The sequence below is a fragment of the Aspergillus luchuensis genome, chromosome 3 (genome assembly GCF_016861625.1).
Source record: "Aspergillus luchuensis IFO 4308 DNA, chromosome 3, nearly complete sequence".
NCBI classification, from domain to species: Eukaryota; Fungi; Ascomycota; class Eurotiomycetes; order Eurotiales; family Aspergillaceae; genus Aspergillus; species Aspergillus luchuensis.
Window position 1 is genome coordinate 4,702,182 of NC_054851.1, and position 18,592 is coordinate 4,720,773.

Genomic DNA, 18,592 nt, shown 5'->3' on the forward strand with positions numbered 1-18,592 from the left:
GTCAGTATAGTCTGTCAAGAGCACCTGTAACAAGTATTTATTCATTCCCATAGATAGTGGCTACTGTTTCAAAACCTCAATCATCTACAAGTCCGTACGGAGCTCATCGTGGCCCTTCTTCTTTCCGCTCTTCTGGTCGTTGATGATGTTATCGGTAATCTTTTCAGCGAACATGACTGCAATACATTAGTGCCCCAAGTTATTGGCAGGTAGTTGGGATGTAACAGATCAAACTTACAGGCAGGGGCAAGAGGCAGACCAGGGGGCAGGAAAGGGAATGCCGAAGGATCGACAACTCGGACTGAAGAGGAGTAGACAGATTAGCCAACCGTTTTCACCTGATTATGGCAAGGAAAAAAAAAAAAAAAAAAAAAAAAAAAGGAGATAGTAAGATAGTAACCTACCGTTGTCTAATCCCTTGATTGAACCCCGACTATCACAGACGGCATTCGGGTCATCCTCGCGACCCATGCGCAGGGTGGCCGCCGGGTGATGCATTGAACGGAAGCTGTTCTTCAAAGCATGCTCAACTTCAGCCCAGGTGGCGGCTTCAGGGCCCGGAGCAAACTCATCGCCGATGATGATGGGCTCCATGGCTGGGTTTTCAAAGATCCGACGCATGTATTTGAGCGATGCAATCGACACTTCCAGATCGGTCGTGCTGGTAAGCCAGTGCGGGTGCACAACGGGCTTGTCGCTCATTTTGGTGGAGTTGAGAGTGATATTACCCACTGACATGGAAGTCATAGGAACGCCCATCAGGGAGGCGTAGTTGTAGCCATCGTCGGGGTAGTCATGGCCCAGCGGGAAGGAAACGACAATAAGTTCGGGCCAGTCCTTGGGCAAGGAACCCAGGTCTTCGAAAGCCGCGTCAGTAAACCCATATAATGTGTGATAGAAATCAAGAGCTTCTAGCACGTACCTGCTTTGGTCGACAGCGAGAAGTTTCGCAGATCGCTGGGAATATCCACAATTCCACCAAAGTCGGGACCAGGATTGGTCATCATGCCGGTGACGTTCTCTTTGAACAGATCTTCTTCATGCCAGCGTTTCTCATCATCCAACAGAATTGAGCTGGTTGGCGTTTTCACCCGATATGCGACTGCGAAGACAATGTGATCGTGCATGTTCTGGCCCACCGCATCATTTTTCAGAACTGGAGTAATGTTCAACTCTTGCAATTGTTTCTCTGGCCCAACACCTGAGACCATGAGGAGTTGCGGGGAGAGTACACCACCGCCAGCCAGAACTATTCGTTCTTCGTCTCGATGGTGAATTGCTCAATTGACCGGGGACCACCGGACTTGTTGGGAATTTCGCGGGTGACGACCACTCCCGTGGCCTTGGTCCCATCGAACTGGATCTTTTCCGCGAGGGTGTAGGTGAAGATATCGAGCTTCTTCTTTGGCGGCGGGGCATTCTTGACGTAGGCTGTCCAAGAGGTGCTCCGGGTGCCGTCGGTGCTGTTGATGGTGTCTAGGATCCAGCTGGAGCCAAGAAGCTCGCCATTGGCATAACTCAGGGTATGCTTGACCCCCAGAGCATCAAAGGCCTTGGCCAACCAAGTGCTGAAGGGGTGCACCCAGCGCGGGTAGGTAATCTCCAGAGGCCCAGTGCCCTTGAGGCTGGGATCATACTCGGGTGTAGCATTGGCCAAGCGCGTAGTGGAATTAGGAGGAGTAAACTTGATGGACTTGTCGAAATATTCCTCTGTGTTGGGGTAGGTCCAGGACTGATCCCCAACCTCATCGGCCCATTTTTGCATGGCTCCGTAGGTTGGACGCAGGTAACCAAAATAGGAGAAGGCATGACTGCCACCAGTCTATTTCAACGGTCAGATAAATATTGTAACAGTTCACAGAAGTAATGGCAGCCCCGGGGAGAAATACTGACCATCTTTCCACCAGTGAAGTTCAAGGCGCGGTTATTGGTTTCCTATGCAATGAAAAGTCAGTGCTCTACTGTATGATGGAAAGAAGAGATTGGGTCTGGGGAGAAGGGTCAATCCTCATACCGGCGTCCCGGGAATCTCCCACCAATGTTCCACATCATCGCGGGGAGGAGTGTTGCTGTTGTCAAAGAGTTCTGTGTATCCCGGAACTTGACTCAGGTTGCCTGTCCTCTCCTCATAATATCCGCCCCGCTCAACTACAGCCACATTGTAATGCTCAGCCAGGCGGCCGGCTGCGATGAGGCCAGTTACTCCGCCGCCGACTACCACGTAGTCATATGGCTCCGTCGGCTGGGGTGGGTTTTCATCCGCCTCGGGGCCCAGGTACTCCTGCAAGACCGGCCGGCGATGGTAGATATACGGGGTGGCCACCGCCGGACTGAGGCAGAGTGAGAAAAGGACGGCAGACTGCAGATGAGACCGCATCTTGCTCTAGGGCAGATTCTGATTTCTGTTCGATTGGCTGATTGACTGATCTAACAGCATTCTCCCGAAGGCCCTCTATATACATACTATCTGATGAATATCATGGTAACAGTCATGACGGATAGGGAGTGGAACAATCGCACTCGATGACGGCCTCACAGCTAGCCGGATATCGCGTCAAGGCTCCATCCGGACCAGAATGGCATACTGTCTGCGATGGAGACTCGCCAAGCAGGATGAGAATGGGAGTGTTGGCCACACGTCGTTTGGCTACTCAAGGCTGTCATCAGTAGGCCACGACTACTACTGATTTGTCACTCAAGATGCCGAGACGGGATCAGAGTATAGACTACAGAAGTCTAGATGTAACTCGCCCGTTGGCGCGCCAGTGGCGGAGCGGAACGTGGAGAAGCAGATCTTGCTCGAGATTGACAGTGAAGTCGTTCGAGTTCTGGACTAAGCTTACCCGCGGACTTGTCAACAAGTCATGGCGTCAGGGACGAGTTGGAGGTTGTGCTAGCGGATCCTCGGTACTTGTTCCGCGGAGAGGACGAGGTGGATCAGGGTTACATGACAAGAGATTCAAGGTTGCCTTCGGTCCGCTCCCGTGAGCCTAGTCGTACCTTGCCAGGTCGGCTCACCCGCGGATACATCAGTCACAAAGGGGTCTAGTCTAATCCAAGGAGGTAGAAATAGATTCATACATTTTCCAACTGTTCGAAGGAAATGAAACGTCGGCGGTATGCAACCTGAACTCAACAAACTCTCTCCCCCCAAGTGTGCCCTGAACCAGGAAGTGCTATCAAAAGACCCATACAGCGTGGATCTTCAAATGGAAGACGTCAAGAGCCTACATGTATGAATCACGGTGACATGGAGAGCTACGTGCTCGACTAGGGATTTGGGTTGACATGCCAGAAGATTTCATCACGACTGATCTTGTCATTCAGATTAGACACACTACTTCACTATTTGCAACAACAGCAAACACGCCCTTTCAGGAAGAACAGGCCCGTCAAGGTGACCTATGTAGACACAACTAATTAGGTTTTAGAGCCCAAAAGCAATGAAACACTCAAATCAAAACAAACATAGTACTTGCTTCTATGCAATCCCCATCCACAAGTCTCTCAAATAATTTTCATCCACAGGGGGGCAAGCCACAAGATCCTTCTTTTGTGCCAGTAAGGCAATTGCCTTGCGGCAATTTAGAGCAAACATGTTATGTCCATTGAGGAAATAGTTTCGCAAAGTCTCGAGACGCAGCTGCTCATCTTCGCCGACTGCCTGCTCCAGCGCCTCGAGCCAGCCCTCCACGCTCACGGAGCGAGCACTGTGACCATCACCTCGAATGGCTGCTGCCAGGCGAGGCAGTTGGTCGAGCGAGAGGGGCTTGGGGTTGGTAATGTGGAGGACCTCTAGTCCGGCGGGTCGAGTGGTGTCGTGCACCGCGGTTAGATGGCCCAATACGTCCGCGAGATAGTTGACGGGAATGAAATCGACCACGAAAGGAACATCGGACGTGCCAGCCTGAGGGACGACCCCATGACGCACCATGTCCATAACCATACCACGCACGATGTCCTGGTCAGAGGAAGGGACGCCAGTCACGGTGTTGCCTGAGATGGCAGACGAACGGTAGATGGTGACGGGGAACCCACGCGCAGCGGCCCGCGTGAGGAGCATCTCCGTAGCCCAGCGGGTCTTGAAGTAGCCATTGTCAACGGTCGCAGGAGGAGCGAAATGGATGGGACTAATTTCGTCGACTTGGATGCTGGAGAAATTACGCTGCGACTGCTCCCAGGATTGCAGATGGGGAACACTCCAGGTGGACAGGTAATGAATACGGCTGCCCCGGGCCCCCAGATTAGCCAGCTCGATGAGGGTAAGCGCTGAAGTCGTATTGAGGTGCTTGAGATCATGGTATGTCTTGAGCAGCGACACCTCGGAGGCCAGATGGTATATCGCATGAATAGAGATGGCAAGGCGTTGGAAGTCGGCGGCAGCGAGGCCAAAGTGGGATTCATGTGCCAGGAATCCGGGAACGACTTGAATGCCTGTCAGGATGCGCTCCGGAGTGAGGGCCCCATTGAGCAGCTTGTACTCCATGAACTTCTGGAAAATCTGTCCATGATCGAGCGGAGCATAGCTGCCCAGCACGTAAACAGTCACACCGGGCCGCTGGGTAAGGAGATGGGCTAGTAGATGGACACCCGAGAAGCTATCGGCACCGGTCAGTAGGAGGTTGGTCACGGCTGCAGGAGGATGAGATTCGGAAGGATGGAAGCGATCATCCATGGGAAGAGTTGTCTCTGCAATCCAGTCAATGGCTTCTGCGCCGTGACTGCTCATGGCCTTCTTTGCCTTGGCCTTTTTGTCGTCGTTCTTCGTCTCTTCTTCGCTGGGGACGTCTGCTCCACCGAGCTGTCGGTCGATCAAATCGGCAATGCGCTTGGGGGTAGGTTCTTGAATCATGTCCTGCAGGCTTAGCGTCACTTGGTATTCCCTTCTGAGTCTGCCCTGTAGACGTAGGAAAAGCAGACTCTGGCCTCCCATCTGGAAGAAGTGGCTGGTGGGGTCAGGCGGCGCGTCTAGCTTTAATATGGCCTGCCACGCACGGCGGACCGCGTCGAGAGTCTCTGCCCTGCCCTTTTGTGGTGCCGATTGCTTTTTCTGGCCAGAGGCTGTCGGGTTGGCGGAAGAGGAGACTGGACTGTCCGCTGCTTTTTGGATCGGACGTGTCAACTCAACCGGGCATGTAAGTAGACTACGTCGGTCGGTTTTACCACTGGTGGTGGTTGGAAGAGCGTCGAGGAACTGGTAGGCACTGGGCAGCATGTAGTCGTTCAAGGAACTCTTGGCCCGTGCCTGCAGGAGCACAGCATATGCGGCCTTGTCATGGCTGGTCGACAGGGGTTTCTTGGGCACGATGAAGGCTATCAGTTGCCGATCATCCGTTAAGGAAGCTGGGTCCTCGTCCTCCGTTCGGGCTACAACAGCCAGATCAACGATACCCTGTCCCTCAGAGGTAAAGGATTCGCGATGCAGAACATGTTCGATCTCCCCGAGATCAATGCGCAGCCCGCGCAGCTTGACCTGCTTATCACCCGAAATGCGGCCCAGGAATTCTAGCTGGCCATCGGGCAAGAACCGACCACGATCACCCGTACGGAAGAGCATGGTCCAGCCACGCTCCTCATCGTCGAGACTGCAGAAGGGATTGCGCACAAACTGCTTACGGTTAACCTCCGGACGATTCCAATAGCCCTGGGCCACTTGCGGACCGCCGATGCAGATCTCGCCCACGAATCCCGGCGGTAACGGGTTCATGGCGGCGTCGACGATGTAATGACGGCAGTTGCCGAGGGCATAGCCAATGGGGATGTTAAGCTGCTCTGCCATCGGTCCGTCGCAGCGGTGGACGGTCGTCTGGACCACGGCTTCGGTGGGTCCCCAGCAGTTGTACAGCGTGGCCGAGGTGCCTAATTTGTGAAAGGCGTCGGCCAGGCGCGCGGGTAAACGCTCGCCACAGAGCAGGGAAATACGGTAGTTGGGATTTGCGGCTAGAGCGGCGCCATTGTGCTCAAGAACAAGGGCCATCTGGGTCGGGGTGAAGTAGGTGAAGGTCACGGCGGCCTCACGGATGTAGTCACCCAGCTTTACGGGGTTGCGGCGTGTAGCCTTGGTGGCAATGCAGAGCTGCCCCCCTACTGTCAGGGCCGACCATAGCTCTCCTACCGATAGGTCGAATGAGGGAGAGATCTGGTGTAGGAACCGGTCTTTCGAGTTGAAATTGAAGTGTTGCTGTACGGCTGCCAGCATTTCAAAGAGGTTTGTCTGGGACAGGCGGACGCCTTTGGGAGTTCCAGTGCTACCCTGTATTGCGTGGGGAGAGAAGGGGATCCGCGGGTTAGCCGTGAGCCATATCTTAGATGTAACAGCCGATATTAACTTACCGAGGTGTACAACATGTAGCACGGGTCGCTGGGAAGGGGGTGATGCACATCAGACAGCACGCAGGTGGCTGTGGCATCGCGGATACTCAACAGGGCATAAGTTCCCTGACTTTGGGCCCGGACCTGGGATGCCAGTCCGCGACAGGCCTCATCAAAGAGCAACAGTTCCATTTCGGAGTCATCCGCAATGAATGCCAAGCGACCTACGGCCATAGTCGAGTCCATGGGCAGGTACCCGCAGCGGTTGAACAATACACCGAGCATGGAGACCACGAAGGGGATCCCGGGTTCCGCCAGGATGGCCACATGTTGTCCTGGACGAATGCCTGCATCTTGCAACGAGAAAGCCAGGCGCCGGGCCGCAAACACGAGGTCCCGATAGGTGATGCTCTCGCCCTCGGATGTGCTCGCCGCCACAGCCGTTGGCTGGGTGTCGGCAAAGCCGAGCACTCGTCCAATGATCGAAGTGTCCTGCCAGCTATGGGGCCGCAGCGGGTGATTCCAGAATTGGATGCTCAGCCGCTCGATTTCACTTGCGCCGGCAAGAGGAACACTCGGAATAGGCTGGCGGTGGTCCTGAATGAGGGAGCACAAGAAGGTGTGAAAATTCTCGAAGAAGCGCTGCATGTCTTCCGCTCCGTACAGGGTGGTAGAGTATTCCAGCTGCAGCTGTAGCATGTGCTCTGCATCTTCGCGCGCCTCCAGGCTCAGCTCACAGGCCGAGGGCATGTTCTGAGCCTCGAGCTTGTGTAAAACAAAGTCGCCGGCTTGATAAATGGCCTGGCCCTCAGGCTGCTGGTAGTTGACCATCACCTGGCCCAACGGAGAATGTCCTGGGCTCCGGGGGACCTTGGTCTCGCTGACAATCACGTCGAAGGGAACCATGCTGTGGGACATGGCCTCACGGATGCGTCCACTCATGGTGCGGAGCAGCTGCTCAAAGGTGCCCGAGCAAGCATCCTGGCATCGGATGGGTGTCATGTTAACGAAGAAGCCCAACAAGTCGCTGAACTCTGCGTGTGGCCGGTTGCCATCCACCATCAGCATGGTCAGGTCCGGATCTTCGGTGAAACGGTAGAGGAAGGCCCGGAAGGCGCTGAAGATGAACTGGAAGGGACTGCTTTGGGCCTGGGTGCAGATTCGCTTGATTCGCTTGAGCTGGGATGCGTCAATCTGGACGGTGAGATTTTCGCGCGAGTAGTCGTCGAGCGCGGGGCGTTCAGTCAAGGCGAAGGGAAGCAGAGGACTGGCGACAGGGATACCGGCTAGCGTGCGTCGCCAGTAGTCAATGTGGGATGCCATTGACTCGGACTCGAGCAGCTGGTTATGCCACAGAGTGAAGTCGGCATAATTGATCTTCGGGGCAGGCAGGGAATTGAGACTTCGGCCACTGCGCAGGGTATCATATAAGGTCGATATCTGCGTGAGGAGAGGGTCGGTATTGGCACGATCAGTGCAGATGTGGTGCATTATGAGCACCAGTGCATAGTTTCCTGGTGTCACCTTGACGAGGGTGGCATCGATTAGGTGACCGATTTCAATGTTCAACTGTATACGCTTCAGCGTGGAGACCAGGGCTTGCAGGGCTTCTGTTGGGTCTTCTGCAGCAGACACATCCCGGAACTTGACTGTCAACGGAGAGGGAGGAAGGATCGTCTGCTCTGCATACTCGTCTCCCTCCTGGTAGGCCGTGCGGAGGATTGGGTTTCTTGCCTGCAGTTCGAATAGCGTTTGACGGACGAGAGAGAGATCCGGGGTCCCGCGCAGGTGCATGGTCACTGGAATATTCAGGAAGGATTTGTCCTCGGCAAAGCTATGCGCGAACCAGAGACGGTGCTGGAAGGTGGACAAGGGCAAAGGACGCGACACATCTGCCGTAGGAATGCCGATAGTGGTGACATTGCCGCTGCTTCCTGGGGACGAGCTTGAGGATGCAGAAGCAGCAGCGTTATCGGCCTTCTTGGGCGCGGACTGGCCAGTTTTCTTCTCCTGCTCGCCGTACAGACGCACGGCCTTCTCGATCAAAACACGAATGGACGGAGCCCCCATCACATCGAATAAAGCAACGTCGACGCCCAGGGACTTGGTAAACCAGTTGCGCAGATCGACCGCCAGTAACGAGTCGAGTCCATAGATGGGATCCGCCGGTTTCAGCGACTCCTTGCTGGCGCCCAGGGAGACGGCCAGCTTCTCGACAAAGCGCTCCAGCAACAGACCAGCCCGCTGTTCCGGGTCTGTAGTCTGCGCGAAAAGAATGGGCAAGCTGACTTCTCCAGGCTTCTGGCCTGAATGCCGATCAAAGTCATGGTTCTGATAGAGGTTCTTGAAAAGGGAATGGGCGGCCCAATACACGTCGTCGCGCGTGAGGATGACTCCGGTTATTGTCTGATAGAGGTCGACGCCGCGATCGGAGACCACTTGGGACTGGCCATCCCCGAACACGGCCTCTTCGACTTGCTGCATCAGCTCTTGGCCGTTGACGCCGTCAAAACCTTCCTGCTCCATGAATCGCTCCAAGGCCGCTGCCTCGGCAGCGACACCCATGCCAGTGATGCGTCCGCAGTTCATCGTGGAAGCAGGCAGCCCAATCTGGCGTCGGTACCGCATCAAAGCATCAAGATAGGTGTTGGCTGCAGCGTAGTTGCCCTGGGACCGCGTGCCAAAGCAGGCCGAAACCGAGGAAAATGTCACAAAGAAGTCCAGGGGCAGGCTCTTGGTGGCCTGGTGGAGGTTGAAGGCGCCAACCACCTTGGGCTGTACACACTGATGCCATTGCGCGTAAGTCATGTTCTCCAATGCGGCATCAGCCAGCACCATGGCCGCATGGAAGACTCCACCCAGGTTGCGAATTCCACCCACACAGGCCTGCACATCGGCCGGATTGGCCACATCCCCCTTATACACGGTCACGTCAATACCGTGTGCCCGCAGCCACGATACGGTGGCTTTAGCCTCAGCACGAGACTCACCAGACCGCGACAGAAAGACCAAATGCTTAGCGTTGCGTTGCAGCATCCACTCCGCCAAGGTGCGGCCCAGCCCTCCCAGACCTCCTGCCAGCAGATAGGTCTTATCTGGGTGGAACTGGTTGGCACGCCGACTCCAGGTGGCAGGCCTGACGGGCACCTGCGTGTCTTCGCGAGCCACCAGCACCACTTGGCCAATGTGCTCCCCGGTTTGTACAAGACGGAAAGCTTGAGGGGCGTCGGAATAAGGCACGCCCCGGATAGTTTCGGGAAGCCCCAGCTTGCCGACATGACACAAATCGCAAACCTCTTGGAAGAGACGGGCCCCCAGGGCCTGATCGGTGGCATACAGATTCACCAGGTCAACGGCCGCAAATAGGACATTGCGCTGGAAAGGTGCCATTTCCAGCATGGCATTCTCCCGGATGTCATGCGTACCGATCTCCACGAACCGGCCAAATGCGGCCACACAGCGCCAGGATCCATGCAGCAGCTTGCCGGTGAGACTATTCAAGACGACGTCCACGCCGCGGCCGCTGGTCAGCTGTTGCACCCCATTCACAAAGCTGAGGTCCTGCGACGAAAAAATCCGGTCTGCTGACAGTCCGTATCGCTTGGTTAATAAAGCGCGTTCCGCCTCTGAGCCGGCAGTGGCGATGATACTGGCGCCCACCATCTGGGCAATTTGGACGGCCATCTGGCCCACCCCACTGGCCGCGGCATGAATTAGCACGCTCTCCTTGGCTTGCAGGCGGGCGATCTCGATCAGTGCATAGTAAGGGGTGACCAGGATCTGGGGCAGAGCTGCCGCATCCTCGAAGGGCATAGGTCCCAGTCGGAAGCAGCACGACGCTGGATTGCGCACGACTGAGCGATGCGCCCCTTGACCCGGGCGAATGGCCAGCACCTTGTCGCCCGGCTGAAACTTGGTCGGATCCACGAGGCTCCCTACGCGTCGCACCAGACCGGCGCATTCATCGCCCAGGCGATAGTCGTCAATGGCACCCGTGGCGGCCGCGACATCACGGGCTGACACCGTGGAGGCCTTGACCTCGATCTCGACCTCATCTGGCTTTAAGTTATCCTGCAGCAGCTCATCGTCATCTTCCCAGACCAAGCTCTCCAACCGGCCCACTTGACCGACGGTCAGCTTGATTGGACGCTGTCTGCCGAACGACTCCAGCTTCGGCCCTGAACTGACACCACCGCGAACCTTAGCATTCAGTGCATCATCGGCTTCGATGCGTGGAATAAACAGGGTGTTCTCGCGCAGGGACCATTCCTCGTCTACAATGTCGCGATTCAGCAGTTGCGTAATGAATGGAACCACAGAATTGGGAGAAGATTTAACTGGCACATCCAAGGTGACAATGCGGGATCCTTCATTCTCGATGCGGGCCACGCGCATCAGGCCGATGATCATGGCGCTCACTGGGTTCTCGGGCACTTGGTCAGTGGCACCTTCAAGGAGCCATACAAGGTTGAGCTGGGGCCGCAGTAACAAGGCCCGTGCTGCATCGAACACGGATTCGCTGATTGAATCTCTCGTCATGAACAGAGGGCTGTCCAAACTGGCCAAAACAACGACATCAGCGTCTACGAGTGACATCTTGGATAACTCGTTGAAACCTATACAGGAGGTCGGGCGATGTTTCAAGGAGGCCCCGAGACGGGAGATGAGATCAACCGTCCGGCTGGAGGGAGGTGATGAATGGACAATCACTAGCGGCCTGGAATTGGATTCATCAGGGGCGGTCGTAGCTGTCTTCCAAACCGAAGCCTGGTCAGTCTGGAGGCGCTTCTCGAGCTGGGGGTCCGAGAACCCTAGAGGCGCAATCACTTGGCCATCTTGCTTGAGGAAGGGCACCACACTGCGTGACGTGGGTGCTGTAACAACGGCGAGGTCGTAGCCCTGCTCAGTTGGCTCCTCCAGAAGAACCAGTCCTGGCCATTGGCTGGCAAGCTGCTCCCATGCTTCGCCTGTTAAGCAGCCGCCATCCGCAGTGATGGGGGTGAGGGATTTGAATCGGCGTCGCTCTTGGCTGGGGCCACTCAGGGCCTGAAGAACCTGCTCCGTCTCCTGAACCCCATTGGTGACATGGAGAATCTGGGTGTTGGGGTGCTGGTGAACAAACATGTCGACCATTTCTGCACGAGAGGTCTTTGCCAGCCTGGGAGTATCAGCGCTGAGCTGATCGAAGGCCGCCTGCCAGCGCGTGCGGAAGAAAAGAGACCGGTCATTGGCATCGGTGCCACTGCCGAGCGAAGTCACTCGCAGGCCTGAGAAGGCCAGAAGCGGCTGGCCAGTGGCTGCCATCTCGACGTGCAGCTGGCTGATGGCCGAGCGGAAGCCCGACTGCTGCGTTGCGGTGTCCACCCACACCTCCTGCGGCCCGACAGCATCCTTAAGGGTCAGCATGGTTGGGTAGATGTGGCAGCTCTCCACGAAGGTAGGAATAAAGGCGGAATCCAGGTCATGACCCAGTACTTGCTCCAGGGCCGGGAAGATAGTGTGGAAGGTGGCATCCAACATCGTGGGATGCACAAAAGTCACATCCGCCGGTTGCCGCGCATATTGATCTGGACTGAAAGTGAGGCTGGCGCAGGCAAAGCCGGGCCCAGATTCGATGCTGCCGGTCAACAAGCGAAATTCATCGCCATACTGCAGGCCTATGTCGCCGAGATGACGATAATAGCGACTGACAGGCGCAGAGGCTGTGCTGCTCTTCAGGCGCAGGTCGCGATCGGGGGCGGCGAGGATAGTGGAGGGTTGGTCGACGGCCACCAGTCCCGAGCAATGCTCCGTACAGTTATACTGGCTGTCATAAGAAAATATTTTGAACTCGTACCAGGTATCGGACCGTGACATGGCGGAGGTAACCTGGGGTTGCAGGTCGACGATCAATTCCGTGCCCATATCCGAGTCGTCGAGCACCAACGCCGCCTTGATGGACACGTTGCGCAAGGCAAACCCTTGCGCCGGCTGGATGCCTCCGCGGGCGCGCGCCACAGCCTCAAAGGCCAGACTCATGTAGCCTGCCGCCGGGAAGAGCACCTTGCCGTCGATGACATGATCCGCCAGCCACGGCAGCTCGCGCAGACGCAGATAGTTGCGCCACCGCACGTGGTTGTCGATGGAGCCGGCCATCTGATGACCCAGCAGACTGTGGCGATGTGTGCGCAGTCGGTGGTTGTAGATCAATCGGGTTTCTGCCCAATAGCGCTCGGAGTGATCCCAGGCATAGCTGGGGAGGTCCTTCAGGCGACGGCCTCGAGGCGCGATGCTGAGAAGGCCCGACTCGGACAGGTAGGCATCGCCGTTGACAGCTGGCAAGTCCACGGGATACCCAACCTGGAAGAGCTGCCCGGCGAGCCCGAGGATGCCGTCGTAGTCGGGAGTGCCACGCGTGAGTGAAGCAAAGTAGGGCAGGTCCATGTTCAGACTCTTCATCACCTGCCGGGCCGGCCCCTTGAGGGCTGGATGGGGTCCAATTTCTACCAGCACATCTACGTTCTGATTCTCCGAGTCGTCCAACAAGATACCCACCAAGGCATCAGAAAAGCGCACGGTACCTGTCATGTTGGACGTCCAGTAGTCCGCTCCCATCTGATCGGCATCGGCTACGCGTGCCGTCACACTGGAGAACATGCGGGCCTTATCGGAGGGTTGCGCCGAGAAACCCGGGCAGTCGTTCAGCGCCTTGGCGTAGGCTGGGGCCAGAGGGAACATGTGGTGGGAATGGAAGGCCTGCGCGACCTGTAAGCGGCGGGCGAAGATTTTGCGGGCTTCCAGGTTCTTCTGGACTTCGATAATGGCATCCTCATCGCCGGACAAGGTGACACTAGATGGGCTGTTCACGGCGGCAATGACAGCTCTGCCCTTGTAGGCCTCTAACTCAGCCAGGGCCTCTGTCTCACCCAGACCAACGGCCATCATGGCCCCAGGAACAGCATCTGGACCGGCCTGTGCAGCGCCACTGGACATGTGGAGCCCCCTGTAGTACGCGGCGTACATGGCGCTTTCGAAGGAGAGAATGCCAGCTGCATAAGCGGCACCCATCTCGCCGGACGAGTGTCCGACAACGGCAGTGGGCTCGACACCCCAGCTCTTGAGAAGCTCGAGAATGGCCAGTTGTAAAGCGGTGCAGATGGGCTGTGACAGGTGAGTCTGACCGAGTTGGGAGTCCTCCTTGGTCCGGGAGAGCTCTTCCACAACCGACCATCGGGGTCCATCGGGAAGCGCTTTGAGCACCTGGTCCGTCCGTTGCAGGGTCTGAAGGAAGATGGGGGATTTCTGCATTAGCTGGCGACCCATGGCGTGCCACTGCGCACCCTGACCCGTGAAGACAAACCCCAGTCGTGGGGACTGCTTGTTGGCTTTGGTCCAGGCCGGCACTTTGCGCAAGCTATCCTTGATGGAGGTGATATTCTTTCCGATGGCATAAGACCGCTGGGCGTGCATCGAGCGGGAGGTGGACAGACTTAGGGCCAAGTCGGCTATATCGCAGCCCTCGTGTTTGTCCAGATACTCCACGAGCTTCTCGGTCCAGATGTTCCCAGCTTTATCCGTATGGGAGGTCAAAGGCACAAGGAACGGGCGCTCATGCGCCGCCGCCTTGAAGGCGGCTGGGAGAGCTATAGGCGGTCGTTCCTGAATGGTGTGTGGCCGGTAATCCTCCAGTACGACATGTGCATTGGCACCGCCATAGCCGAAAGAGTTGATGCTAACGCGCCGGTGACCGTGTGCGTTGAGAGGAAACTCAACCAGCTGAGTGGGAACCTGGATCTGCCATTCGTCAAACTTGATGTCGGGGTTGGGAATCTTGAAATGCATGTTGGGGGGAATCTGGCCCTTCTCCAGGGCCATGGTGGCCTTGATAATGCCGGCCAGCCCAGAGGCCCCCTCTGTATGACCGATGTTGCTCTTAATCGAGCCCACATATAGTGGCTGCTGGCGCCGCTTGGAGCCAAACACAGTTCCCAAGGCTTCCGTCTCCAGGGGATCTCCGCGACCAGTGCCCGTTCCATGGGCTTCGACGTAAGTGGTGTCAGCCGGGTCCAAGCCTGCCGATTGGTATGTCTTCCTGATGAGCTCCTCCTGCCCCGCGGCAGAAGGGAGTGTGATGCCCTGTTTTGTCCCATCATGGTTGGATCCGGTCGCTCGAACGACCGCTCGAATATCATCGCCATGCAGCTCCGCCTGTCGCTGTCCGCGTAGTATGACTGCGCAGACACCGTCACCCCGCGCGTAGCCCTTGACACCAGCGGCAAAGGCACGGCTACGGCCTTCCTCAGATAGCATGCCCAAGTCTGTCATTGTGATGAAGATGTTTGGGTCAAAATGGAGGGCTGAGCCGACAATGATGGATGTGTCGCAGTCCCCACTCTGGACAGACTGTGCTCCCAGATGAAAGGCCACCAGAGACGAGGAGCAGGCAGTATCAATGGTGAGACTCATTCCCTGCAGATTAAAGACGTAGGAGACACGGTTCGACAGGATAGCATTGCCCGTGCCGGTCACGGTGTAACTCGGATAGTGTTCGAGATCTTTGGTCAGCATCGCATTATAATCATTAGTAAATGACCCGCATAGCACAGAAGTGCGTGAGCCGTTGATTTCTTCCAAGGTAATTCCGGCATCTTCCAATGCCTCATAAACCACCTCAAGGATCAGTCGTTGTTGGGGATCCATTGCCTCGGCCTCCTTGCCTGAGATCCGGAAGAAACTTCGATCAAAATGACCCAGGTCCTGATCGAGATAGTAGCCATATTTTGCGTTGGTCTGGTGCGTTCATCAGCGTAACGTGCTCGGACACAGCGTAGGGACAGGGGCATGGATCGGGAACTCTCACTGACCGTGCCCTTATGGGTGCCATCTGGATGAAAGAAGTTGTCGACGTTGAACCGATCCGCGGGCATTTTGCATCGCACATCCTTCTGCTGGACGAGGTTTTCCCAGAGCTTGCTGGGCCGGTCTGCACCTGCAACACGGCAGGCATAGCCTACCAGGACAGCCGGGTTGGGACCATCGATGGAGGTAACCGAGGACGCTGACTCAAAAGGAGAAAAGCCCGGCGAGGACTCTTTCGTAGAGACCTCTGGCTCTTGGGAAGTTCGTCTCCCTCTTAAGTCTCCAGCCATGGCTTTCCAGGGGCAGATAGAAGGGTGGAGAGGAGAAGAAAAGTATTATCAATATTAGGGCAAGAAGGCGGGAAGGGGAACGGTCCAGTCGAGAGGCATGAAAATATATTCTACGTCTTGAATGAGCGAAAGCGGGAAAGACAGAGAGTTTTAAAGTCACGACGGAGATGGAGGTAAATAAGGGTAGCAATTGATATTCCAGATCCAGATATTGCTGCTGCTACTCGGGCTGTCCACATGTAGTTCCACCCACACCCCTCCCCCTTTCCCACCGCCGGGTGGTATCTGCTGTTCACTGCAATCTGCGAGCTTCGTCCTCAGTAACTTGGCTGGCCGATCCATGACTGTCTCAGGAGGTTCTGCAGTTACTCTTCTAGACCGAAAGACTGCACAATTCTCCGCGGGATGCTTGGGTCACTCGGGGACACACTAGTCAGCCCCTTCGCCCTCTCCTCCGGCACGGGATGCTGGCCAAGTCTGATAACTGAACAACAGCCGGATATCTTTGTTCTATTTGTCCAGCATGCGTCTGGCATATAACCCCAAGGTTCGAAAGTGTTCGACGTAGGAGGCTTGACCGACCCCCCCTTACGGGAGCCGGACGAGCAAAGCAGGCAAGTTAGACTCCCGACGACCTCCCGGCAGGCAAGGGACTCGTGGGAGCCACCATCGGAATCCGACCTTGCTGCACCGGCGGCATGTGGCGGACAAAGCCATCCTGTGTCAGCCCAGAGTATGTACGAAGTCGACATGGTAGTACTGAAAGAAGGGATCTGTCTATATCTTGTCCGATCACGCAAAGCCGTAACTTGAGGGAAGCCGAGCCTGAGTGAAGTTCTTGGCTGTTTCCCAGTAGAGCTAATATTGAATTAATGCATCAAGCTGTGTATGCAGTCCTAAGAAGACTCATTTCTCGTCCAACATGACTATCCTGAATACTGTCAATCCTTCGACTAAAGACGTGAAAACAAAGAACCCTCAGCGGGGGACAATGGCGGTTATTCTGCTATGGTGTGTAGCCCATGTACGATGATTACTATATTGTCATCTTACTAAAGTATACTAAGGCCATGAACCAGATCCATTTTTATCGCATCGAACTGATATGCAACTAAACCTGAACATCTTCCTCAGGAAGCAGGTTCAACCACTTCTTGAACACATTCTTGGGGTCGTACTGCTTCTTCAACTTCTGCAGCCGGGGCAGATTGTCCCCATAAACATCCTTCGCTCGGCCGTCACTGTGCGAGTAATTGGCATATGCCCGGGCATGGGCACCACCACCAGCGCGATCGCCAACCTTCCGCATCAGGGCGCGTTGTGTCTCGCGCATCGTCTTGTCCAGACTGGGGTCTTCCCAACGGAACGCACAACCTACATTGTACCAAGGACCCCGGGTCGAGTAAGACATGGTATCCTTGGGCACCTGAATGGCCTTTTTGTGCGAAACCAACTCGAAGAGAACGGCGGTGGCACTGACCCCATCGTAGGTCTTGATCATCGTGCCGTAGTCCTCCAATAGTTCCTGGAAGAACTCGACCTGCAGAGGCAGCTTGACGAAGGCTCCACTGAACGACTTGCGACCACCATACGTGGCGATGGGGTTCTGAATGCTGTTCAACTGCTCATAGGGCATCATTTTCGCCGTGTTAATGGTAGGTCCAAGTTTAAGAATGGGGTCGAATTGCCGCTCGGCCTCGTCCTGGGGTCCATTGTAGAAGATGGCCGCCACGATGCTCACCCGGCCAGGGGGCATGGCACCGCAGAAACCAAAGAAGATGCCCATATCCCCTTTGTTGGTGTCGTCTTCGAAGTGGTTGACAAACTCAATGATCTGGGGCAGGCACTGCGCCGGCCAGCTCAGCAGGCCAGCATACACTTCATTTGTCTGGTCATAGGCTTGGAAGATAAACTCGGTGGTGACTCCAAAGTTTTGACCAGCACCACGAATGGCCCAGAACAGATCCGGATTCTCCGTCTCGGAGGTCTTCAGGATGCGACCATCCGCCACCACGACAGTGGCCCCCAGCAAATTGTCAATGGTCAACCCATAGCGGCCTGTCAACCAACCATAACCTCCTCCCAAAGTAAGCCCACCAACCCCCGTATGGTTGACGGTGCCGCCAACCGTGGCCAGCTTGTAGGGAGCCGCCGCGCGGTCGATATCCTCCCACACGGTGCCTCCCTGGGCCGTGATGGTTTTGCGTTCAGGATCGACCACGACGCGGCGCATTTTGGTCATGCTGATGACGATCCCCCCTTCCGTTGCGGAGGCGCCGCTGGTAGAGTGACCGCCATTATGAACCACCATGGGGATCTGGTGGTTACTTGCAAAGACTACGGCCGCCGAGACCTCCTCAGCCGTAGTGGGAAGAACTACAGCACCCTATAAGAATTGACAGTCAGCATAACCTCACTAAAGAGTTTCTTTCCCTAGGACCACTGACAGCTTTCTTTTCGCATGTGTCACTCCAGCGCCTAATTCCTTCGGCGTATCCGGGTTCGCCCTCGGTGAGAACGTCAGCATCGGTCCCCGCCAGCAATTGGCGCAGTTTAATGACTTCCGAGGGAGTGATTGAGTGCATTATGGCAGAATATTGGTCTAGTGAACGGAGAGATGAGCTTAGCCTCGTTGCTATCAGGCTGCCGTGTGGTAGTTGATATTGGTTTACGAAAATGGGTTAGAAGAGGAATCAGAGAAGAAGCAATTGGGCCAAGGTCTTTCTTCGACGGGATTCAGCGCGGAGTACGGGGCGGATATACTCTATAACCCCTGTGTCTGATCTCGCGCAGTGAGGAGACGATCTTCAAGGACTCAGCCCATGTCTCCATTGTTCCAGTGTTGTTCTTCATCCCCAGACACCCTTGCTTTGGGTGCCTTTGATTTTTCGCCTTTTTCATTGTTGCAGCTCTGCAGCATCTCCGATACTGCATGGCAATCACTGAATCAGGGTTGGATTTACTAAGGAGGACTCTAATCCCCGTGAAACAACATTGCTAGCAACACGGTGTCGAACGTACGGGGTGTGACCAATGATTGGTTAACAGGGAGTTCTAGCATTCTTCTATAATAGCAGGCAACTTTCTGGGGAGATTTAAAGAACAATGCCAAAGTGGTACCAACCCCTCAAAATAGCCTGGGGAAGCCCTGC

At 55.8% G+C, this 18,592-nt stretch overlaps 4 protein-coding genes across 4 annotated transcripts; all 4 read right to left on the reverse strand.

The window, feature by feature from the left end:
- Positions 1-84: 84 nt before the first annotated feature.
- Positions 85-1,211, reverse strand: AKAW2_31587A (uncharacterized protein; the record flags this gene model as incomplete). Its single annotated transcript, XM_041688229.1, has 3 exons — positions 85-176; positions 504-857; positions 923-1,211. 3 exons carry the CDS (start codon positions 1,209-1,211, stop codon positions 85-87), a joined length of 735 nt encoding a protein of 244 aa, XP_041542034.1.
- A 38-nt stretch (positions 1,212-1,249) lies between these two features.
- AKAW2_31588A (uncharacterized protein) lies at positions 1,250-2,377 on the reverse strand (the record flags this gene model as incomplete). Its single annotated transcript, XM_041688230.1, has 3 exons — positions 1,250-1,822; positions 1,894-1,935; positions 2,015-2,377. The coding sequence occupies 3 exons, from the start codon at positions 2,375-2,377 to the stop codon at positions 1,250-1,252; spliced, it is 978 nt and encodes a 325-aa protein (XP_041542035.1).
- Positions 2,378-3,481: 1,104 nt separating this feature from the next.
- AKAW2_31589A (putative hybrid PKS-NRPS biosynthetic cluster) lies at positions 3,482-15,440 on the reverse strand (the record flags this gene model as incomplete). Its single annotated transcript, XM_041688231.1, has 3 exons — positions 3,482-6,253; positions 6,334-15,081; positions 15,156-15,440. 3 exons carry the CDS (start codon positions 15,438-15,440, stop codon positions 3,482-3,484), a joined length of 11,805 nt encoding a protein of 3,934 aa, XP_041542036.1.
- Positions 15,441-16,551: 1,111 nt separating this feature from the next.
- AKAW2_31590A (FAD-binding oxidoreductase) lies at positions 16,552-18,025 on the reverse strand (the record flags this gene model as incomplete). The annotated part of the gene is made up of 2 exons (XM_041688232.1): positions 16,552-17,826; positions 17,888-18,025. 2 exons carry the CDS (start codon positions 18,023-18,025, stop codon positions 16,552-16,554), a joined length of 1,413 nt encoding a protein of 470 aa, XP_041542037.1.
- Between the last annotated feature and the right edge of the window lie 567 nt (positions 18,026-18,592).